Here is a 24,096-nt window from a genome sequence, read left to right as displayed (position 1 = left end):
AAAAAATAATTTAAAATTTTAAAAATCTTGGAATATAAGTTTAGTGACACAAAATATTCAATTTGTTTTTATTTTAATTTTAATTATTATTATTATAACTAAAGTAAGAATAGATTAAACATTTTGACTACCAAAGAGAGGGATCACAAAAGAAATTGGATACCACATTGGGCCCAGACACTCCAGCCCAATATGTTAAAAACTCTGTCGGCGAAGTGGGTTGGATATCAAGTTGGGCCCGATCACTCTTTCGACTACCGAAAAGAACTTTAAAGCAAATAAAATATCATATTGGGTCCGCTCCCTCTCGACCCAATATATTGAGGCGCTCTCGAATGGGAAGATATAAAAAAATTATATCTTCATCCAAACGACGACGTTTGGAGATATTAAAAAAATTATATGACTTAGATGAACAATAAGAAAGTATACCCAAATTTCAATAATCTACAGACTTTTAGCTGAAATGCAACTCCAAAAATGGGAAACTTTAGACCACCTTTGACGCCCAATCACTGCACACAGTCACTTGAACTTGTCTTCTTCTTCTTCTTCTTTGAAGCAAAGCTGCTGGGTCCAATTTCTATGGACATTCTCTTCGCCCTGAAAACCAGAGGCACCATTTAAATAGGGTTCCAGCAACAGCAGCAATGGCACTGTTTGCTCGGAGAACACACATGAAAAACAGCAGAAGAGAAAAGCAAATACCGTTTAGATAGCTCGGTAGCTTCATCTTCACCCCCTATCAAGGCTGTATCTGATGAAAAAAAATATCTAATAATCTTTTTGGAGATCTAACTCTAGGTAATAACTACAGATACTGAGTAAATATCAGACGCAAGACATTCCAGAAAAAAAGAGAACAAAAAAAACAATCAGCTCGGTTTGGGAAGGTGATTAGAGCAGCTACATTTGAAGATTCTGGATAGGAGGAAATCAAAATAAAAAATGTTGACAAACCGTAGCAATAATCTCTTAACCCATGATTGAGGTGCCAAATTAATCAAATATAAGGACAAATTTGGCACATCAGCAATCATGTTCTTATTCTAGGATCAAATTTATGAGGAACTTAAACACCAACTCTTCCTTTTTGTTTTTGTTTTTATTTTTTCCTATCTTTATAAGATACCAATGTAATCGTCAAGTTTCAAGGTTAGTTTGTGGTATAAGTGTTGTAACCTAACCTCCAAGGTAGGAGTCATTCTCCCGAAGGAAGTACAGATCTCGCACAAAAGAACGCTCTCCCAGAGAAGTCTCATTCACATGGCAGGCATCACATGGCATTCACCCAGTTGAGTCATTCTCCCGAGGAACAAGAAGGGAGATCTTCTCCCAAACTCCCTCTCATGTAATAATAAACCCATCATCGCCCCGCACAATGACAACTTTCCTCAAAGCATTCCTTTTCTCGAAAGACTTACTAGGCTCATATTCCTCCGAAGGGATTTCTTCTAATGTTCTAAAACATGCTAGGCACTAGTTAGGCACCAAATTAGAGCCTAGTGCCTAGACGATGCCTAGGTGGGGATTAAGCAGAGCCTAGGAAAAATGTCTTCTTTTTTTTTTTTTAATTTTTTGATGCAATTTGATATTATTTTCAGATAAATGAAAGTTGGAAAGATAAGTGAAATAATGAAATTAAGCCTGAAAAAACAAACTATTAGGATGTGTTTGATAGCATTTAGTTAGAAAAGAAAACATTTTCCAACTTGCAAAAACTACCTTTCCCTAGATGAAATTTTTCATGAAAAATATGTCAAAATATGCTTTAATGATTGTACTATATAATTCAATTCCATGAAAAATATAATGTGTCAAACAGTAAATATGGAATTCAATTCCTTAGATGTAATATTTTATATGGACCTTAGATTAGTTCTAGGTTCAAAAAACAGAAGCAGCAATAATACAACATAAACCATATGCAAATGATCTAACTATCTAATTGGACTTCTTTCTCTCCATATTCTTTTAACACACAATCTTCATCAGACTCAAAATCAAATTCATTGATTTCATGCTCATCTTCTTCTTCTAATTGAAAATCATCTTCACGAAGCTCTTTTATCCTAAAACTTCTTCGAGGTTGAAGCATCTTGTTTGCTCCGGATGCTTCACCAACCACTTCCCAAGTGAGCCTCGTACCAAGTTCAACTTCTTCATCATCTCCTCCATCAACGATCCATTTTTGTGCATTACTAGCATCATTAGCAAATAGCACATCAGCATTCCTTTCTTTCTCCATTTTTTGCTTGTCCATCAATTTCGCATTCAATTGGACATAGGCTAGATTGTACAATCGATTCACGTTCAGTCTATTTCTTTTCTTTGTATATATCTACATAAATAAAAAAAAGTAATATCAATATATATGATAAGTGGATAAGGATAACTAATTGATGTTAAGTAAATATAATTCATAGAGATAATGAAATTAAAATATTTTAAAATATACACTAACTCTTTCAAAAGTGCTCCAATTTCTTTCACAACTAGATGAACTAGTGGTTAACGAGAGGATCCTTCTCGCCATTCGTTGCAAGTTTGGAGTTTAATTTTCATAAGTCATCCACCATATAACTACATAGGTCAAACAAGTATAAAGTAAACAAATTTATACACTAATACACAATAGAAATGATTAGAGGAATTTTATACCTGGATAATAATTGTCATCATTTTTTGCATACCCTTGAGTTGCCCATAGTTTTCCCAAAGCTCCCTCTTCGCAAGTATACTTTGGCAACTCAACATTTATAACATGGCCTTGTAATTCACCATCATAAAACATCTCCACACAATTAAAAAACCCATCCATCACTCCATGATCAAGTTGAATATCCATATCCTTGAAAAAGTAAAAGGGATTCAGAAAGTAAGTCGTAAAATGCAGTGGACTATCTAACCTATCTTTCACCCTTGCTTCAATAATCTTCATAACAAGCTGATAGTTCTTCTCAAGATTATTTAAGGTCTCCTTAATATCTTCCTTTGCTTACTTAATCTCTCTACATAAAAATCCATAGAAGGCTTTCTATCTGCATCAACAATTCGAAGCACCTTCACCAAAGGTGTAAAAACCTTAAGGCATATAGTTACACCATTCCAAAAGGCAATGATCATCACAGTAGCATAGGCTGTTTTCCCTTTAACAGTCTTCGACCATTTGCACTCCTCTCATTCAAAGCTAGTAAACATTGTCCTCATTTGGACCTTTTTCTCCATCAAACTCTGCAGAGTAAGGAAAGAAGAAGCGAATCTAGTGACTCTAGGTCTCACTATATCCCTCCTTCTTCGTAAATGATATCATTAAGGACAAGGTCTTATCATGTGCATAAATGAAGATTGTCAAACTCTTAGCCTGATCAATGACTTTCTTATGCCTCGGCAGTTTTTCAATACTTTCAAACATTAAATTGATGGTGTGAGTAGCACATGAGGTCCAAAGATATTTGGTCTCTTCACCTTCAACAATTTTGCCGCTCCCATATTATTGGCAGCATTGTCAGTTACTACTTGGATGACATTTTGTGGCCCAACTTGCTCAATGGACTTGTCCACGTACTCAAAGATGAGTTCACTTGTATGTGCTTCATCTGAAGACTCTCTAGAAAAAAAAAAAAACAGTACCCGCATTAGAATTAACACATAGGTTCATGATGCTCCTCATTTTTCTGTCTGTCCAAGCATCTGTCATAATGGAGCACCCATTTTGTGCCCACTCTTCTTCATGCTTCTTCATTAACTCTTTCGTTCTATCAACTTCTCCCTTTAATAACGGTTCCCTCAATTAGTATTAACTGGGAGGTTTGAAGCTCGGCCCAAATTGACCGACCACTTCAACAAACAATTTGAAACTATCATAATCAATAGCATTGAAAGGTATATCAGTTTCATACACCCAATATTCACGAACAGACTGTGTTCTCTCTTTAAAGAGTACTTCGTTGATATTTTGCTACATTTGCATCATTCCCACACTCAAACAAATTTCAGGGCCAATGGAGTTTGCAAACTTATCCATTGGGCCAAGAGTACGGGGTGTTTTTCTACTCCCTAACTCTTGCAATTCATCTTCATCATCCCCTTCCCCCCTTTTAGAGATATTAACAGAGGATCTCATCAAATCTTCCTCTTCCTTCTTATTCTTCTTCTTACTCTTTGCCTCGGCAATAGCATTCTTGCATTTGGCTTGATCATCCGGAGAAGATTTTGGACATGCAGAAACATTTCCAAAAATGTGGTCAATGTGTTATTTTACTTTGTAAACACCTCCAGACATAACTTTATCACACAACTTGCTAACTTTATTTATATTCTTCGGATCAATTAACATTCTATACTCCCATCGGACATCATTTAACTTCCTTTTAAGAATTGAGGAGGCCTCGGACGATGCTCTCGTACTCCCAGTCCCATCTGACATCATTTGATTTTCTTTTATCTTCTTTTTTTTTCCTGAGTAATTGACATTGAATTAAAATAGACAACTAACGACTCTATGAAACACTAACATAGATTATTAAGTTTAGAGTTTAAACTTTGTGAAATATAATTTATAGGCGTTACAAACAATAGAATCAAACAAAGACAGAACAAAAATGTCACGGCCATCCCTAAGCATCAGCATTTTCAATTTTTTCCTTGCAGTGTAATTCTTCTGTTTTACTTTCTACTTTTGGGTTTTATTGTAATTTCTAGCACCAAGTTTGTTAGCTAAAGATTCCCCACGTGGGAAAGGCTGGAATAGGACAAAACTTATGGTTACAGCCGTTAGGAGGAGAGGATCCCTTGTAGTCGCGGCCTCCCAGCTATATTAGCATTGAGGCTGCCTCGAGAAAGGCATCAAATATGAATATTGCATTTTGTTTTCCATCTATCTTCTAGCTCTTCTCTCTGAACTCTTTCTCTATATTTCTCTATCTTTCTCCCTCCCAATTCTTTGTTCTCAACGATATCATTTCTCCCTTAATACTCATGTCAAAGGAGTTTCCCTATTGTCACCTACGGCCGTGACAAAAAATAACAAAGCCAACAACAAAATACAACACAGACAAATAAGAAAGATAAAGAAGAACAAAATTTAGACCTTAACCAAGGAAATCCAGACGATTCCAGTAGGGAATTCCAGTAATTTGGCAGAATCCTAATAATCTGGAAGGTTGTTTGATTTTTGGAGCAGTGGTGATTTTGAAGGTGAATAGTGGTGATCCGGAGCAGCAGAGCCAATTAATGTGATAGGCGATTCATAACAGCGATCCAGGGAAACGAATCCAAGGTTGTTGAATTGAGAGAAGATCGATTCTCAATTAGGCAGAGTATAGTTGTTTCAAAGTCTATTGATTTTCTGAAGGCTGCAACGGAACTGAACGAACTCACAAGAAGTACTCTAGACTTTCGATTCGAATTGTGGAGGAAAGGCAAGCGAAACAACAGTTTGATTCGCTGTTGTTTTCGAGCTGCTGCAATCGTGATTCAGGAAGGCAACCTCAACCATTATCAAACCTAATTGAGCAGTGATTCAGGAGATTCCGATTAGAAGTCTGACGATTCCTAACAATGAATCAGTGAATAGAATTCCATAGGCGATGACTTCTATTGAATTCTAGGGTGTGAGTAAAGGGGAAAACATTCCGACTAGAAATTTGATAAACCTTGTTCGAATTGAAGGGGCAAGGAAGAGCGGGGGCTCTTTGTGGCGAGTTTAGGAGACTGTTTCAGCAAACGAGCCTAGAGGTGGAATTGGATTTATTACCAGTAGAATGAAGATCGCTGACTATGTGAGGCGATCGTTTATCCTAGGCAACGACTATCAAGCAGATATCAAATGAAAGTTGAGGGATTAAGGATGTACAGAGCTTATGTTTATTGGCCTTCGACTTATCCTGCTCATGAGAAGTTTGCCATGGGGAGTAGTGCATGCATGAGATCATTGGAGTCTCAATCGCAACAGAAGAATGTTGCATTTTCAGGGGGACATCTTGCTCGTGAGGCATGGGAAAGAAGTTTGAGAAGGGGAACAACCAATTGGACAAGAAAACAAGAAGTGTAGTACATGACACGAGTAAGAAATTCAGTCGTATGTTACATGAGCAGTTGCAGGAGTTCACGATGATACTGACTAAGAAATATTACTACAACTTTCTTACTGAATTCTTCGATGATTATCGCGGAAGCTTTAACAAAAAGCGCTTCCTTAAAATGGAGTAATCGAAGGAGAAGTCAAGAAGACGAGAAGCGGATTCACTACCTATTTCCAATGTAGAGTGGAAGAAGTATATCGGTTTCAGCAGAATTATCAAGAAGGACAAATGCAACATCAGTGATGATATTGGTGGTGAATGGCATTACCCAAAGTGAATATGTAATGAAAAGGTTGATAGGGAAGAAAATGCAAAGGGACAATCTGATATTGTTGAAAAAGAAAAAAGAAGTTCATATAGAGGGAAATTCCAACAAACACAAGGAAGGAGAAGTTATTGAATTGTTTGCATGAAATCAGGAGGTTCCAACTGAAAATCCAATCAATATTAAGACAGAGAGTGCTAGAACTAAAGTAAACTTGTCAAGGGTAGCGCAGGGTCCCAAAAAAGAAAGGAAATTGGATAAAGAGATCCGTGCAAATCACATTTTGCAATAGCATGAAGTTGAAAATTTGGTTGAGGATCAGCCTACAAATTAGATTGGAGATGAGAACTACTCTGAGGTTGGCTTTCATGCCTCTGCTAGTTCAGATAGGGGGATGGTTTCCTCAAATAATCTGGCTACAAATCATATTGGAGATGAAAGTTGGGATGGAAACCATATTTCAGCCATTGAGGAACCTATGGAACCTGAACATCCCTTCCTATGCAATCAATATAACCATATAGGAAGGGAGCAAGAGACAACTGGGAAGGATACGAGGAAGATAGCACCAGAAGGAGCCTGGAGGAAATCTTATTGATCCTAAACGGTGTCACTGTGTTGTTGTTGTCATTTTTTAAGATGATGAGAGGAGGGGAACATATGTGGTAACCTGTTGGATGAGTGAATTTTAGAATGAACATCATTTGAAGGGCTTAAGGTTGCAGTTTCAGCTGCTACCTACAATAGGGAGTGACTAAATTCATTGAAGGCACTTGATGTGGATATATTAACAAGCTTTGGCATCATAGTGGATCCTCAGACTAGGAGTACCAACAATCTTAATTTGATAGCTATTGCAAACCAAAGGGAAATGGTTTGTTACTCTTTGGAGGTAGATGCAGCCTTGACTGTAATGATCATCATTTTTGTTCTAGTTGATGAGAACCTAAGAAAAAAGAAGAAGCGGCCTAGAAGGAGAATGAAAAAAAGGAGAATAAACCAGAAAGAAAAGGTTGGAATTGGATGAAGGGCCATGGCTACCTACTGCAAGTTTTTTGAGACAAGAACTCTCTCGAGAAATGAGGAATTGTCATGACCCAAGATCCATAAAGGGGCAATAGGGTAATAGGCCTACAATAGTTGTTAGAGGATATTTTAGCAACTAGTTAGAAGCACATGGGTGTGTTGTGCATGCTGTTAGGAGCTAGATATGCCTACATAAGGCTATTATAAACTGATGGGATTCTCATGCTTGAATTGATAATTGAATACTTTTATTTCCCTCTCTTGAATCCTCTCAATCTCCCTCCAAATTCTCTCTAATCGCTCTCTTAAGTTCCCTCTATTTCTCTCAGTTCTTCCTAATCTCCCTCTCTGTTATGTTCTTCCTTAATCTTCCTCCCATTTCTTCAGATCTAACTCTCTCAATTCCTCCCCAATTATCTCTTAAACTTGTCATGAACTAGTTCATGACAGGCTGCTTCTTCACGAGACTCAAGCCCATTGAGCTCTCTCCCAGCCAGCAATATGAGATGTCCCCAGACAGCGATGTGAGTTCTCCCACAGTCAGAAGCCTTCCACTCTTTCCCAAACAAGTCACCTCAATTTTCTTGCCTAGCTCTACCTCAGCCTGACTCTCCCACATTACAAATTTTAATTGTTGTATTTTGATAACAACAATAAGGAAGTGGAAAAGAAATATGGGGCAAAAGAGGGAAGGATTGTTAACAAGTACTTTCAAAGAGTGGCATAGCATAGGAGTATAAGAAGGCATCATGAAGGTGTAAGATGATTTTTACAAATCTCCTTCATTGCATGCAGTGCAGTACGAGATTTTGATTGGATAGTTGATGCAACTAAAAGCAGGTAGAAAAAAGGTTCCAAATCCATTTGAGATTGCTACTAATAACCCATTATCGCTGCTTATTATCTTTTATATCTGCAGGATGTATGATTCTTCATTTTCTGGGATGAAACTTGCCAGATAGAAGTTGACAAGAAGACTGACTTTTTTGGTCTGTTGTATGAGGGAGAGGATCTTTTGTGGTGGAATAACTACAGGGTGGATCCTTCATTGTCCACTTGTATTCACCAAGCTTTGTGCCTGCAGGGTGAGACAAACTTTCCTATAACAGGAATTTGAAAATCTAAAGTGCTCTCCCAAAATGGTCTATGTTGTGTGGATTGACGTTGGAAACTATTATGAAGGTAAAAAACCAAAATGGCATACAGTCCAGGATATTCATTACAGTACAATGGCATCAAATACAAAGATATCTAGGCCGTGAGCTTTCTCAATCAATTAGTTATCTTGGTGGAAGAAAAATAAATTGGCTCTGAACCACATAATGGTAACAATTCAACAAATAAGAAAAAAGTAACATTTAATGTCTTGATAAAGGAAACTTACCTTCTTCTTTAGCAGGTTCAGTTTCTGATTCTGACTCCAAACTAGAATCCCATCGATCTCCTCCCTCATCAAAGTCCCAACGATTTCCCACTGGAGGCATCCAAAAGTCATCTCCTTTGGAGCTGCTGTCCATATTAGAAGAATTCCTAACCTCTGAGATATCTTTGATGGCATTCTTATCCTCCTTTTTCTTTTTCTTCAAACCCTTGGCTTTTGTCCTTGACATTCTCTCCTGTGTCTGTTGTCCCTGCTCTGCCAGCATTTCACCTTCCATTTGCCTTTCATCTTCCTTTTTCTCTGTTCATGCATGTTTTATTATTGTAAAAATCTAATTAATCCACCTAAGGAAAAAAAATCTAATTAATCAAATGTCAGGGATCATCCTGTTGTTCTTTTTATTTATTCGACCTCCATACAGGCCGTTAAACAACAATATATCATACCTTTATCTCACTACATATAGGCCATTAAAATGCACAGATATGTAATCCCATCAGAAAGGGCAACAAGTAAATATGCAAACGATAAGACAATATGAAAAACAAGAAAGAGCACAAACCTAACATGTTCAGGAACCTTCTCCCATTGATATGTTTCCATATATGCTCCTCGGATTTATTGATGGTAACTCCTGTCAGCTTACATATTAACTTCGACCTACAAGGCCGCAGAAACAGGATTAAATGAGCTTAAACATTACTAAAGTTGATTCTAGATGTTGTTATAAGTTTACACAAAAAGCAGTTTGTGGCTGTAGCTGGTGAATCCTCCTCCTCTACCCCTTCTTCCTCCTCTCATTCTTTTATGCTCCATTTACTCTATCAGCATTTAATGCCAAACTTGAAACAAGTTTAACATCAAATCTATCCAGTTGTTGGAGAGATTAAAACTAAGTTTTTCATTCTCCCCAAATTCAAGGAGGCAAAAAGTAGGGCTTTGGATGGAAATAGATGAAAACACTTTCCATCAATTTCCATTCCATTATAATGCCTCTCCCAAACGAGAAGCAGCCACTTCCATCAATTTCCACTCCATCCCCCTCTCTCAAACGCACTATCAATATAAAAACATTGTATTACATATTAATCGGCCAGAATCCCTTGCTTCCTAAATATTCAAGAAACAAAAAAAAAGAAGAAGAAGAAAAAACAATCAATCTGAAAAACTATCCTTTCTAATTGTTTCCAATCCAAGCCAAGATACCCAGAAATCGTTCATTGAATTATCTACCAAAGCTAAAAAAGATCCAATCTTCAAGCAAAATCATAACATGTTTTCAACAAAACATCGATATATCCTTAAAACACTAGATATAGATAAAGAGGAAGGGGGAAGGGCAGAGGAACTGACCGGGAGAGAGGGTCTTGGTGGAACATGTTGAGAGGGGGCTTGCTGCGGGCCAAAGCGGCGTCGATGAGGCCGAGGCGGCAGTGCTTGCCGCGGGCATAGGATTCCTTGGAGTGGGCGGGCAGCTCGTGCCCAGTCTCCACACACTTCAACCTCCCATTCTCCAGCTTCTTAAACTTCGGCTGTCCCAGCAGGTTTTGCCCTTCCTCCTCCATCTTCTCTCCCTCCTCGTCTTTCCCCTCTTTCTTCTTCTTCCCCATTGTCGGCTCTCTCTCCTCTCCCCTTCTCGTCTCCGCCATCACTGCTACTCGACTCAACTCAACACAACACGCATACGCAGCTCTTTGAGGCGGCTGCTAGGGATTTGGTTCGGGAAAACCTTGCAAACCTGCAACGACGTCGTTTGCCCGACTCCCTATTTTGTTTTCCTTTATCTCCTTTATTATATAAGCAAATTCCTCCCCTTTTTTAATATATTGTTTTTTATTTTAAAATAATTTTATTAATAAATAATAATTATGTCTTGTGTTTTGTAAGATTTTATCAATTAATAAAATTATTTTAAAATTACAAATAATACATGTTTTATCTAAAAATAGTATGTATTTATTAAATTATTTTAAATTTTTTGTGTTACACTCATAAAATTATAAAATTTTAAGTAACTTATGAGTAACTTATAATATTTCTTTACAACATTATCAAATATTTTTAAAAATTATAAATATTTTTGGATGTCAAATAAGAATATTTATTATTTAAAAAATAATTAATAATTTATAAAGAAGAGTTTTCTAATTGCGAAACCCATATTCCCCCCATAATTTTACATGAAAAATCTATCACTCTCTCAACTTTAAATTTGATACATTAAATATTTATTTTTTATAATTTATATTTATTGATTACCTAATTTAATTTAAAATAATATATAAATTATACACTAAATGAACTCAAATAAAAAAAAAATAACAAAAAAAGAATCAAGATCATTTCTTTTTACCTTCCTCTTTATCTTTGGTTATTTTCTTTACTCATATAATTGTTTCTCGTCAACTCGAAGAGAAGAACCAAATCTCTTACTGAATATCGGAGTCTTAATCAATCTTGACTCTTTCTTTTTGCTATTACCAACAATTAGCAAGTTGCAATTGACCTATCCTCCCCATTATTCGATTGACAATCCACAATTGACCCACTTTTTTCCATTCCTTTAGCTCTAACTGATATATATATATATATTGATTTTTTAATTAAATACTTGATCACGATTAATAACACATCTATTCCATTCACGCTCAATAGTTATAAGATAATACATCTTTACTCATACACAGGCTTGAAATTCTTGTGGGCAATCACAGCATAGAAAGGGTCCGACCCGACAGAAAACAGTCCCAGCAGCCTCTCAATCCAGCCGCCACCGCCGGTAGCCGCCGGCAACTTCCTAACCACCTCAGTTTCTGTGAACCCTTCAACGCACTGGAAGTACTGCACCACCAGTTGTACCCTGCTGTACCCCGTCCCGTCTCTCCACGCCGCAATTGCTTTCTCATAGAACATCCGATTGCTGAAGCTCACAATGAACAACCCACCTGGCCTCAGCACCCTAAACACCTCTGCAAACACCTGCAAACTAACATCGCCGTTAATTTGATTTGATTTGGCGAATTAAGAAGAAGCCAATTGCATCTGATCCCGACCTTTTCAGGATGCTGAAGATACTGGACGCTCACAGTGCACAGCACCGCATCCAAACTGGAGCTCTCCAGTTCAAGATTCTGGTCAAGATTAAGATCCTTGACGAAGAAATAATCGAGCCTGGGGTTCCTGGCGAGCTCCTGGGCGTTGAGCCCGTGGCCCACCACTCTCTTGTAGCGAACCTCTTGGGGCAAATGGCTGACCCACGAGCTCATCAGGTCGAGAATCTCCGAGCCGGGGCTCAGACGTTGCCTGTAAAGGTCCGTCAACGTGGAAATGAAGCTGCCGTCGACGTGGTTCACGAAGCGCGGGAAGGAATAGAATTCCCGATCTGGGTAGGCGTTGAGTTTGGTCCTCGCTTCTGGGGTGAGGACTAGGCGTTTGATTTGGCCGGCCGGCGAGGTTGGGGCGGTTTGGTTGTCGTCGGAGATGGCGTTCGAGATTGTTCTTGGACGGAGATTTGTGGGTTTCAGTGGGAGAGGATAGGGGATTTCTGGGTTCGACGATGGCAGCCAATTTGGGTTGAGATTGCGATGAACGGTGAGCATCGCAGCTCCGATGATCGAAGTTTTTGGAAAGAAAATTCGTGTTTAATCCGGGAAAATGGGAACGGAAATGGATAGCCTCGCCCTCCTTGCTTTTTCTTTCTTTTTTTTCTCTTTATTTTTATTTTTGATTTTCCTGTGGTCTGGATTTCAATGGGCCGGGAACAACATCTATCAATTGGGCCGACCTGGCTGAGCCCGCCCATTTGGCCCAATTCATTCCCTCTGTTTCTTGATGCTTGTGTAAGTTCAAGTCAAGATATCCAAACTCATATCCGGCACTTAAATGGGAAAAAAGTATGGTTGCAAATGGTCGGGCGATTAACAAGTCACTCCACGTTGGACTTAATAAAAATTTATTTGAATTAAGTTAATTGAGTTAAGATTGAGTTTAACTTTGAATGTCAATTTATGAACAAGCTCAATTTGAGATTAATAAAAGTTGGATCGTTAAAATTCACAAATATATTCAATAAAAATATCATAAATACTAATAGACAAGATTAGATATTCACAAATAAATTGTGAATAAACTCGTTTATAAATATATTAATATATTTATTTATAATTTTATAAATATATTATTTAATATAAAATTATTAAATTTTAAATTATTATTATAATATAATTAAATTAAATATATTGAAAATTATTATATATTAATTTAATTATTTAATATAATATAATATAGGTATATATAATAAATCAAAATAAAAAAAAATAAATCTAAGCATAATAATAAATTTTGGTGAGCTCACAAGAAGGCGCTTGAGCCCGTGTCAAGTTTGAGCCCTAGTTCACCTCATCAACATTTTGACGAATTGAGTCCAAATTTAGAAACTAACTCTCAAACTGAGTTTCGCTAAATTTGAACTCAACAAAATTTGATTTGATTTAGTTCTATTACAACTCTATAAAAAAAAATAAAATGATAACAAATAACGAAAGATGGAAGCTTTAGAATTAAGTAAATATCTAAATCTTTATAATGATTTGAAAAAGGTACCAAAGTTCAATCTTTATTAACAATAAATACATATTCTCTTTAGATAAAATGTATTTATTTTTTTATATTTTATTAATTAATTAAATAATTCGAAAGAACCTTTTGAATACATTGTCACCTGCATGTGATGTGAAATGGGTTTTGTCAAATGCGCTTCACCTATATATAAGGGTTAGTTTTCAAAGAGAATAATATATTATTATCAACAATATATCACATTAATTGTACAATAGTTGAAAACGTATTTTATGTAATTTTTAAAAATTCTTTTCAATTTTCTATACTTAACAATTAAACTCATTTTCTTAACTTCTTATGAAAAACAAATGAAAAATTAATTAAAATCTTAAGAATCAAGAACTATAAATATTTGATGTGGCCAAAAAATTTACACAAATGAGATTTGTTGAATTTGAATTGTTAGTTGGTCTAATCTTGATCTTTTTCCTCAATAATTTTGATGAATTCACTCCGATACCCAAGACAAGATAAAAATAAAGTATATTTAGTAAATGTTTTAAAGAGAGAGAGAGAAATTCCCGGAGTTGATTTACTTAGAAAATGATACAATGAACAAAATATTTGCAAGACAAATCGATGATGCCCATTTTTAAAAATTACCTCTTATATTTTATGATTTAATATATTTTCTCAAATAATATGAGAAACCCTTATCTCTATTTAGTGCAAAATAATTGCAAGATAAATCGGTGATGCCCATTTTTAAAAATTACCTCTTATATTTTATGATTTAATATATTTTCTCAAAAAATATGAGAAATCATTATCTCTATTTAGTGGACATTCTTAATAACTAAATGACTAAAGATGAGCAACATTTCGATTAAAGTGAACTAATAAAACCAATTTGGTTGTTTGGTTCGGTTCAATTTATATTTCGGTTTGGTTTTTAAATTTAAGTATTTTAATTATTTCAGTTTAGTTCAGTCTCTGTATTGAAAAAAAAAAATCAAAATAATGAACGTACTGAAATATCAAAAATGACATCGTTTTTTATCAAATTAAGAATTTGAGTGTTTCGATTTTTCGAGTTTTTTTAGTTTTTTTTTTCAATTTTTTTTATTGGTTCAATCTTTTGTTTTTTTTTCTTTTATTAATTTTTTAGTTTGTTTGATTTGAATATCTATTTAGTTTGGTTTGGTTAGATTTTTTTTTAAAATAATTTTACTTAATTCGAGCAATTCGATTATTGAACCAACCGAATATTCACCTCTATAAATAAACTTAATTTAACTAAGGTAAAAAAGACATATTCATACCTTATATCTTTTAGAAAAAAGTGACTACTTTTCAAATTAGCCTTAGACTTAGAGGCTCAAACACAAATAATTAAACATGCTCAAAAGAGACAAGAATTATGATGGGGTTTGATGATTCTGTACGCCCCCAACGTGCAAATGTGTCTTTCAAACAACACCCATTCCCACTAATTTGATGGCATCGTGGTTTCAAAAAGATTAATGTCTCCCCAATGTGCAGTGTCACACATAAAGCAGATAGACAGTGAAAAAAAATAAAATTAAATTAAAATGGTGCTGCGGCCGGGTATGATGGCATATTGGCATGGCAATGCTGTGAATTGACATCCAGCTAGCTACCTACCTCTTGAATGTGCAATATAAGTAAGCATCAATCCCATCTCCCTTGCACAGGCGGCATGTCTCCCGCTCCACAGACACGTGCTATAAAAATATCGGTGATGCCATATCAAATAACGTACCTCGATAATATAGTTTTTTTTACGTAAATATATAACGACTCCATTTACTCTCATGATAAAAAATTAAAATAATAATTTTTAATAATTAAAATATCGAATCTTGACGTTTTACACTTTAATTATATTTTTTAATTATTGATACATTTCCATATGGATTAAGATTATATACAAATAAAATCTATGCTTCATTTATTATTAAAATATTTATAATGTGATTAAAATATAATTAAGTTTTTTGTGAAATATCGTTCACTTTCATTTAATGTTGTGAAAAGTAATATAAATTAGAGTAAAGAAATAATAAAACGAATACATAATCTAAGTTTACAGAGACAGGTAAACAATTTTATACAATCATTCAGATCTTACAAAATTAAAATATTACAATACACCCAATTACACTAAATATCATATAAAAATTGTCGAAAAATCACAATTTAATTTTCTCCCAAATTTTTGGGTCGGGTCAATTTTTGATACATATGGTCGCACAATTTTATTTTAAAAAGAGGTATTGTTTTATGTGATTCTCTTAATGGATGGAACTTTAAATTTTGATTCTAAATTTACTTAATAAAAGGGAAATCTTGTATTCACAAATAAATTTGTTAAACAATTCTTATAAATTGATGTAACACATACAAATTCATAAGAATGTTATATAAATTCATAAAAGTACTATGAATTTAAATGTGTTATGTATAATTATTTGTCAAACTTATTTATGAGTATGATATTTTTCTAGACTGTTGTTATTATGCTAATAATTATTTTTTTAGTACTGATCTCAATAATACGTTGGTAACATTTAATTTAAGGTCAAACTCACATTTTCTTTCTTAAACTTTACATAAAAAGTTTATCATTCCTTTGAAATTCTAATATGACATATTGAATACTTAATTTTTATAATTTACACTTATTGACTATTTAATATAGTTTAAAAGAATATGTGAGGTACATGCAAAGTTAACTAGAAAGAAGAAAAACAAAAAAAATGAAGGATTGACCAAACTTATTATTCCCTCTGACTTCCATTTGTCTTCGGTCGCCATCTTTTCTCTTATCTCTCATTGACTTAAACGAAAGAATTGAGTCTCTCGTCAGCTGTCGTTGTCTTGATCAACCCAACCCTTCTTACATATCCTAATCGGTGACTTGTGAGTCACAACTAACTAACCATTTTTCATCCTCTTCGTCCCAACTAGCAACGCATGAGTCACTGTTGACCCACTTGTTTTCGTTTTCTTTACTCTAATCGATGATCCACGAATTGCAACCAACCCATATTTTCTCGTTATTTTTGCTCCAACTTATTACTCATAACTTATTTATTGATGAATTTGTAATCAAGTGACTATTGGACATATAATGTTTAACTATTTTATTTTTACATACTCAATGGTATGTCTCTTAGATGCTTAATGTAGTAAATAATTAAGTAGTTAATAGGTATAAATTATAAAAATTAAGAATTTAATAAGTTAAATTTAAAATTTAGAAAGATGGTAGACTTTTCGTATAAAATTTAGAGAAACAAATATGAATTTGACCTTTAATTTAATATTTTAAATTGAATAAAAAAAAAAACTAAAAGAGATGTGCAAGTGGATCCGCGAAAAACTGAATTAGATGAAAGTGTGGCCGCAGTCAGAGGCTTTTTGTAAGTAAGAGGCATCAAAAGCTCTCTTTCTATTGTATTGTGGCAGCTCATATACTTAATCCAAATGGGGACAAAAGGATCATTAATAATGAATGCTTTGTACCCACCAAACGTGCAATCTGCCCCTCTCATGATTATTCTCAAAAGGACGAGCCTTTTAATAATGGTTCATGGAAGTCATTTTGTCCTCACCATCTCAAAAGTCAAAACATTTTTATAAACAAAGTATAATTTATTATGTTTGGAGTTGAGTACCATCAAATTTTCGGGTAAAATTCTTCGTCTCTTGATATATCTTTTGACGATTAAGTGAGTCTCAATTTTTAAAATAGAACTCAATGATTTATATGTAATAATGTATAATAAAAATAACGTATTTATTTTTTGAAATTTATAACTTTTGTATAAACATATTGTAAAATAAAAAAAAACTTTTGATTATGCTAGTGGATGATCAAATTGAGGTTTATGAACCAACATAAACAAGTCAAGATCTAATTTTAAATCTAGGCAAATCTAATAAAGTGGACTATGTTGAATTGAACTCGTATCCGAATCTAGATGTCTTGAAATTCATAACTTTTGCATAGATATATTGTAAAATAAAATAAAGTTATAATTATGCTGAGTGAATGATCAAATCGTAATTCATGAATCAACATAAACAAGCAAAAATCTAATTCTAAATTATGACAGATCTAATGAAGTGGACTATGTTGAATTGAAGTCATACCCAAATCTAGATATCTTGAAATTCATAACTTTTGTATAAACATACTGTGAAGTAAATAAAGATCATATAATCGTGCAAGGTAAATGAATAAATCGCAAATTGTGAATCAATATAAAGAAACAAAGATCTTATTTTACATTGGGAGAGATATAATAAAGTGGGTTATGCTAGATTAAATTCATACCCAAACTTAAATATCTTGAAACTCATGAATCAACATAAATAAACAAAGATCTAATTTTAAATTGGGACAAATCTAATGAAGTGGGCTATACTCGATTAAACTCATACCCAAACCTAGATATCTTAAAATTCATAATTTTGTATAAGCATATATTATAAAGCAAAAGAAAGTCATGATCGTGGCTGATAAATGAATAAATTGTATATCTTTAACTAACATAAACAAGCAAATATCTTATTTTAAAATGGGGGAGATCTAATGAGTTGGACTATGCCAAATCAAACTCATATCCAAACTTAGATATCTTGCGACATGTTTTTTGTGTGTGGATAATTTAGAAAATAAACTATTTTTTAAAAATATTAAAATATTTTTTATCAGTAATATTTATTTTGTTGATAAAAAAATAAAAAATTAACAAAGCACCGTAAGACATGGCACATTGAATCTAACCTTTGATTCATCATAGTGTCTACACTCATAAATCTCATTCAAATACAACTTATCATCTAAGTGTGGCTCAATGGGTAGCTCAACTTACCCTTTAATTGTAGGAGTTTTAAGTGTGAAACATATATCAAATGCATGTATGTCCAGCTGGATAGCTCAATGGGTGGGTCTTCTAGAAGCATGCGAATCCTTCTGTCTCTTCATGGGTCCCAACTCCATTGCACGTGCACCAGTGTCCACTGCTGAGCGTGACACAGTAAAGACAACATTCCCCCTTAGTGGGTGATATTTGTTAGGATCAAACTCATATTTTTATTTTTTTTATAATTATTTAAAATGTTTAGATTTATATTTTAAAGTTACTTTCACTTTTTTTTTTGGCAATTACAATTTTTTGTTATTTTTATTACACTGCAATTATATTTTTTAGTTAATTTAACTTAAAAATATAAAATAAAATAGTTAATTTAACCTTTTATTTTTATCAGTCAAAATATATGGAGTTAAATTGACTAAAAAATTGTAAATACGTGGGTGTAATTGAAATAACAAAAAATTTGAGTTATCATATAAAAAAAAAAGATAAAAGTATAAAAATTAAATTAATTCAAAAATACATATACATGGCTGTAATTAAAATAAAAAAAATTGAGTAATCACATAAAAAAAATGTAAAAGTATAAAAACAAAAATATGAATTTAGCCTATAATTAAGTGTATTTAAATGAAAAATAAGTTTTAGTTTTTTAGTCTTAATATTAATTATAATTAATTTTGATTTGGTGTGATCTATATTTTTAGGGTCAAATTCATATTTTTTTTGTATTTTTTATTTTTTATAATTATTTAAATTATTTAAATCTTCATTTTAAAGTTAATTTAATCTTTATACTTTTATTTTTTTGTGACAACTCAAACTTTTTGTTATTTTTATTATATTTATGCACTTATATTTTTTAGTTAATTTAATTCATATACTTTAATGTGTATAAAAAAAAGATAAAATGAGATGAGTCAATTTAACTTTTTCTTTTTACATGTCAAAGTAAAAGGAGTTAAATTGATTCAAAAATACAAATACAGGGGTGTAAGCGAAACAATAAAAAGTTTGAATTGTCATGCAAAAAAATGTCATAGTATTAGGGTTAAATTGATTTGAAAATGCAAATATATGAGTGTAATCAAAATAACAAAAAGTTCAAATAATCACAGAAAAAAACATAAAAGTACAAAAAAAAAAAAAATTAGCCTATTGTTAAGTGTATTTAAATGAAAAATCAGTTTAAGTTAGTCTTAATATTAACTATAATTAATTTTGATTTGGTTTGAATCGATTCACTCTAGTGTTGGTTTAGGATTGAAGTAAAAGACAGTAGTTAATTTATATAATATATATTTTAAATTTTATATTAAATATAAGAAAAAACAATGAGTACGGATTGAATTGGATTAGTGTACATCTAATATTTGCATTAGGAATTTGGTTTTTTACCCAAAATCTTTAGGAATTTGGTTCTCGACCTAATCTGATCTACTGTCATGCCAGACTAATCCATACTGAATGAACACTAATTTTTTTTAACATTTAGGCATATATACTTAGTTACCAAACTAGACAGGTAATAAAATGTTTTAATTTGGTAACAAAGACGACATGGAACACAAAATTAAACAACCCCATCGAGTAAGCCAAGTGAGTGGTCGGGTGCACATTGAGAACATCAGCATCAAAACCACACATAAAAGCAACATGAATCTAATGAATGCAATTGGAAACTTTTGCCCTTTTGTCGTGGAATTTAACCCGAGTTTGTTCCCTTGATGCTCTGCTTTAAGGCGTCAATCCATCAATTCTTTTATATAGTTTAAGTGAATTTCCCATGAGCACACGTATGGAGGTATAAAAGACAAAATGATTGAGGTCAAGTTCAACATTTCTTCTTAGTTAAAAGTCAAATATTACGATGGTAGTCGTAGAGTTGATCTTTATCTAACCGTATATCTATATACAGAGTAGTGACACATGAATGATGAGATATTCTCGACGTTTATCCTGATGTAAAAAGATAAGTCTCCTATAATATTTTAGATAACGAGATATAGTTTGATATTATAAACCAAATAATGTTCAAGATATATATTACTAAAGAGGTCTTCCTTATCCTTTTTCTTCCCATCCACATACTTTCTTTTCAATACCCATTGGACGCCAGTTTTGTAAGCTACTATATGGAGTTCTTGGTAGCAATTAATGACACATTGTTATACTTAAAAAAAAAATGACATATTGCTATAGTATTCTCAATTGTTATTTTAACTGATATATATCTTGCTGACTTTAAAAATATTATTACACATTACTAAATTTAATATTATATACCATATTCTATGTATTATCTCTCGATTTATATCACAAAAATGGAAAAGGGGAGGAGAACGTAAAAGTAATCTAACGTAACAAAGTGAGAAATCCCTATAAATATTATACATCAAATGAAAAAGGGTATTTATAAAAATAAATAAGTAAATGGGTCTAAGAATTTAAATGTTTAGTTAGTAAATTTCAACCACAATTCATTGCTCCTCTTGACCTCAAATAATATTTGGTAATTAACTTACATATATATGTATATATATCATATATAGCCTTTCAATGATTTTGATGGAAAGAAGATAAGAGAGCCATTAATGACCAGGATTTCGTTGCCATATATTAGTTGTTGCATGAGGGACAAGCCTGTGAAATGAAGAAACTGCATTAGCCATCAGCAACACCAAATTGTTAACTTTATCTTCTACTTCTTCTTCTTCTTCTTTAGGTTGGGCCAAGTTAAGCGAAACCTGCAGTGATTTAGGCACCATGATAGGACCTCTGGCTGTGGCTCTCAGCCTGCTGCTCGGCTTCTCACTGGTTTTAGCCTTTCTCAAGTTGTTGCTCTCGAGCAAACAACTGCCTTCAAGCGTTCCCTGTGGGAGCATGGGATTGCCCTTTCTTGGGGAAACTTTTGGGTATCTCAGGCCGCATGAATCGTACTCTATTGGAAGCTTCCTGGAGAGCCATTGCTCTCGGTCAGCTTCCTTTCTTCTCTTCCGATCTCTTCCTTTCGATTTGTACACACACATATATGTATGTATGTATGTATGTATATATGTTATATACTTCAAGGGCTTTCTTTAATTTGTCCTTTTTCCAGCTATGGAAGGGTTTTCAGGTCGCATCTTTTCGGCTCTCCGACAATAGTCTCATGCGATCACGATTTCAATACGTTCGTTCTTCAGAACGAAGGGAAGCTGTTCCGCAGCAGCTACCCCAAGCCCGTCGTCGATATTGCTGGGAAGCTATCCATAATGATCGTCTCCAGCGACCTCCACCGGAAGCTTAGAAGCGTCGCCGTCAACTTCATCAGCACCTCCAAGTCCAGGCCTGATTTCCTCCGCTACGTGGAGAAGTTGTCAATCTCGCTTATGGAATCATGGAAAACCCACCAAGAAGTTTCCTTCTACAAAGAAGCCAAAAGGGTAATCAAACACCATAAAAACACACATTAACATTCATATATCAATATATATATATATATATATCATTTGACTGTTCCTTAAATTCCATGATTCGATGGATCATGCAGTTTACGTTGTACATCATGTTGAAGTATGTGCTGGATATTGAGCCAGAGGACCCGCTAGCTCCAAGAATACTGGAAGACTTCCTCACCTTCATGAAGGGTTTCGTGTCCGTGCCGCTCTACGTCCCTGGAACACCTTACGCCAAGGCCATCAAGGTTTTATCAATTGCTGTAGATTGAAGATATTAATCAATACGTAGTGGCTTAATTGATGTGTTTAATCAATTTGCAGGCTAGAGCAAGACTCTTGTCGACGCTGGGAGAGATCATGAGAGAAAGGAAGGAAATGGGGCTCTTCAAGGGGGAGTTTCTGGACGAGATAATGCAGAAAGAAAATCTAAGTGATGAGGAGAGGAGGAATGTGGCATTGGACATTCTGCTGGCTGGTTATGAGACAACTTCTGGGCTTCTGGGCCTAGTAATCTACTTCACTGCCAAGGCACCATCTGTTCTTCAAAAACTGAAGGTTTATTAATTTTAACATTAACAATCTTTGTTAGTTAATCAATTAACTACTTGTAATTCCTCGATCTCCTTAATTATGCTAATTGGGGCTAACTTTCTATTGCGATTCAGGAAGAACATCAAACTCTGAGGAGAGGCAAGAAGGACGGGGAACCCTTGAGCATGGAAGATTACAAGCAAATGGAGTTCACCTCTCATGTAATTAAACCCATAATTAATTAATTGAATTAACTGATATGTTTCCTTTTGTTTCTTCTTCTTCTTCTTCTTAATCTCTACTTATATATATAATTACATAATTTTGCATGAAAATTGTATGATAAAATTGTTGAAAGTTTCCGCACTACAGGTCATATCTGAAGCACTTAGATGCGGAAATTTGGTTAAATTTGTGCACAGGAAGGCCATTCAGGATGTCCAATTTAAAGGTAATTAATTAATTAATTAATATTGCTTAATTTCTTGATTTATAATTAATTAACAAATCCGGCTGCTTACGTATGCGTGTATTTTTAGCAGAATATCTGATCCCTGCAGGATGGAAAGTCCTTCCTGTCCTCAGTGGAGCACATCTCGATCCATCCCTCCATCAGAATCCCTCAGAGTTTGATCCTTCCAGATGGGTGGTTGTAAGTATTCCCTTAATTATGCCCATATAATTAACACCCTCTAAATGGCTATATATATATTTATATATAATCATATATCCAGTAATTAATAGTTTCCTTCTTCTAAGTTTATTAATTTGGGTTGTCACCGTGCATGTGATAGGATCAAACAATTAACAAGAAGGTAGCCCCATTCGGTGGTGGCTCCCGGCTGTGCCCCGGTGTTGATCTTGCTAGGGTCGAGACTGCGTTTTTCCTTCATCATCTTGTCCTAAACTATGGGTACCATCTTCATTAATTTCTTTTTAACTTAGAGAATGATATTAAAGCCTCATTAATTTATCCATCTAACTTGTGGGTATGCATTCGTTAACTGGGGCAGGTGGAAAACTAAGGGCGATGAGTCCCCAATCTCTTGCCCTTACTTGGACTTCAAGAGAGGTCTGTTGCTTGAAATAGACCCAACAGACAAGCCAATCGTGTGAAGAAGAAGAAGAAGAAGAAGAAGAAGAAGAAGCAGGCTCTTCTAGCTAATGGGATTTTGGGCTAGTATATATATATATATTACATAATAGTCACCTCCATGAATAAATGTTCTTCTTAATCTCTTCTTAATCAATAGCAAAAAGGATTAGCCTTTATATAAATGAAGTCACTCATTTTGCGTCAGTGCAAAGTAGTTATTTCACCCACTCCACCAATCATTTCGAGCAAAATATCACTTTTTTTATAAAAAAATTTATATCTTTATGTGATGAAATATCAAGTATATAATAAGTAAACAAACAAAATGGAAGATTTAAGATTCAAAGAGGTTGTTATTAACATTTGGATGTCCAACCGGGCTGTAGAATTGGAATGGGCCATTTGTGGGGGAAAGGCCAGCCCATTGGCATGGCCCATCATCTCATGACTATTAATGTGTAGGAGATGGCAAAGTGTATATTTTTGGTTATGTAATTTAATATTTTTTTATAATTATTTAAATTTTTTATTATTTCGATTATACTTATATATATATTTTTAATTTAATTTAATTTTTATATTTTAACATATAAAACAAATAAAAAAATTAAATTACTCATCTGATTTTATCTTTTTTTACACATCAATATATATAAGTTAAATTGACTAAAAATGTAAATACATATGTGTAATAAAAATAATTAAAAAATATTAAAATATAAAATTAAATTAAATTAAAAATATAAATATAAAAGTATAATTAAAATAATAAAAAATTAAATAATAATTACAGAGAAAAATACA

At 33.7% G+C, this 24,096-nt stretch overlaps 3 protein-coding genes across 6 annotated transcripts; 1 reads left to right on the top strand and 2 right to left on the bottom strand.

Annotated features, from left to right (window-relative positions):
- Nucleotides 1-268: 268 nt before the first annotated feature.
- LOC127804074 (uncharacterized) lies at nucleotides 269-10,457 on the bottom strand. Of its 4 annotated transcripts, none has more exons than XM_052340800.1 (5): nucleotides 10,112-10,457; nucleotides 9,321-9,418; nucleotides 8,762-9,058; nucleotides 709-774; nucleotides 269-603 (listed from the first exon to the last, which is right to left on the bottom strand). In XM_052340800.1, the coding sequence occupies exons 1-4, from the start codon at nucleotides 10,405-10,407 to the stop codon at nucleotides 746-748; spliced, it is 720 nt and encodes a 239-aa protein (XP_052196760.1). In that variant the 5' UTR covers nucleotides 10,408-10,457; the 3' UTR covers nucleotides 269-603; nucleotides 709-745. The 4 variants fall into 4 exon arrangements, with proteins under 4 accessions (XP_052196760.1, XP_052196759.1, XP_052196762.1 ...); XM_052340799.1 differs by having other exon boundaries at nucleotides 709-757; XM_052340802.1 differs by lacking the exon at nucleotides 709-774.
- A 916-nt stretch (nucleotides 10,458-11,373) lies between these two features.
- Nucleotides 11,374-12,440, bottom strand: LOC127803297 (uncharacterized). The gene is made up of 2 exons (XM_052339421.1): nucleotides 11,812-12,440; nucleotides 11,374-11,737 (listed from the first exon to the last, which is right to left on the bottom strand). Exons 1-2 carry the CDS (start codon nucleotides 12,355-12,357, stop codon nucleotides 11,432-11,434), a joined length of 852 nt encoding a protein of 283 aa, XP_052195381.1. The 5' UTR covers nucleotides 12,358-12,440; the 3' UTR covers nucleotides 11,374-11,431.
- An 8,369-nt stretch (nucleotides 12,441-20,809) lies between these two features.
- Nucleotides 20,810-23,866, top strand: LOC127804593 (cytochrome P450 724B1). Its single transcript, XM_052341466.1, has 9 exons — nucleotides 20,810-21,200; nucleotides 21,326-21,650; nucleotides 21,758-21,910; nucleotides 21,987-22,220; nucleotides 22,331-22,417; nucleotides 22,569-22,647; nucleotides 22,739-22,848; nucleotides 22,991-23,109; nucleotides 23,210-23,866. Exons 1-9 carry the CDS (start codon nucleotides 20,992-20,994, stop codon nucleotides 23,310-23,312), a joined length of 1,419 nt encoding a protein of 472 aa, XP_052197426.1. The 5' UTR covers nucleotides 20,810-20,991; the 3' UTR covers nucleotides 23,313-23,866.
- Nucleotides 23,867-24,096: the final 230 nt, after the last annotated feature.

The sequence above is a fragment of the Diospyros lotus genome, chromosome 6 (genome assembly GCF_014633365.1).
Source record: "Diospyros lotus cultivar Yz01 chromosome 6, ASM1463336v1, whole genome shotgun sequence".
NCBI lineage: Eukaryota > Viridiplantae > Streptophyta > Magnoliopsida > Ericales > Ebenaceae > Diospyros > Diospyros lotus.
This window is presented reverse-complemented; position numbering and strand designations above follow the sequence as displayed.

Coding starts and splice junctions, on each gene's coding strand:
- LOC127804074 (XM_052340799.1), bottom strand. CDS start 10,407: ATGGCGGAGACGAGAAGGGGAGAGGAGAGAGAGCCGACAATGGGGAAG. Junction 9,059..9,320: donor AAGGTTCCTGAACATGTTAG/GTTTGTGCTCTT, acceptor ATGCATGAACAG/AGAAAAAGGAAGATGAAAGG. Junction 758..8,761: donor TGAACCTGCTAAAGAAGAAG/GTAAGTTTCCTT, acceptor TTTTTTCATCAG/ATACAGCCTTGATAGGGGGT.
- LOC127803297 (XM_052339421.1), bottom strand. CDS start 12,357: ATGCTCACCGTTCATCGCAATCTCAACCCAAATTGGCTGCCATCGTCG. Junction 11,738..11,811: donor ATCTTCAGCATCCTGAAAAG/GTCGGGATCAGA, acceptor GTTAGTTTGCAG/GTGTTTGCAGAGGTGTTTAG.
- LOC127804593 (XM_052341466.1), top strand. CDS start 20,992: ATGATAGGACCTCTGGCTGTGGCTCTCAGCCTGCTGCTCGGCTTCTCA. Junction 21,651..21,757: donor TCTACAAAGAAGCCAAAAGG/GTAATCAAACAC, acceptor TGGATCATGCAG/TTTACGTTGTACATCATGTT. Junction 21,911..21,986: donor CTTACGCCAAGGCCATCAAG/GTTTTATCAATT, acceptor ATCAATTTGCAG/GCTAGAGCAAGACTCTTGTC.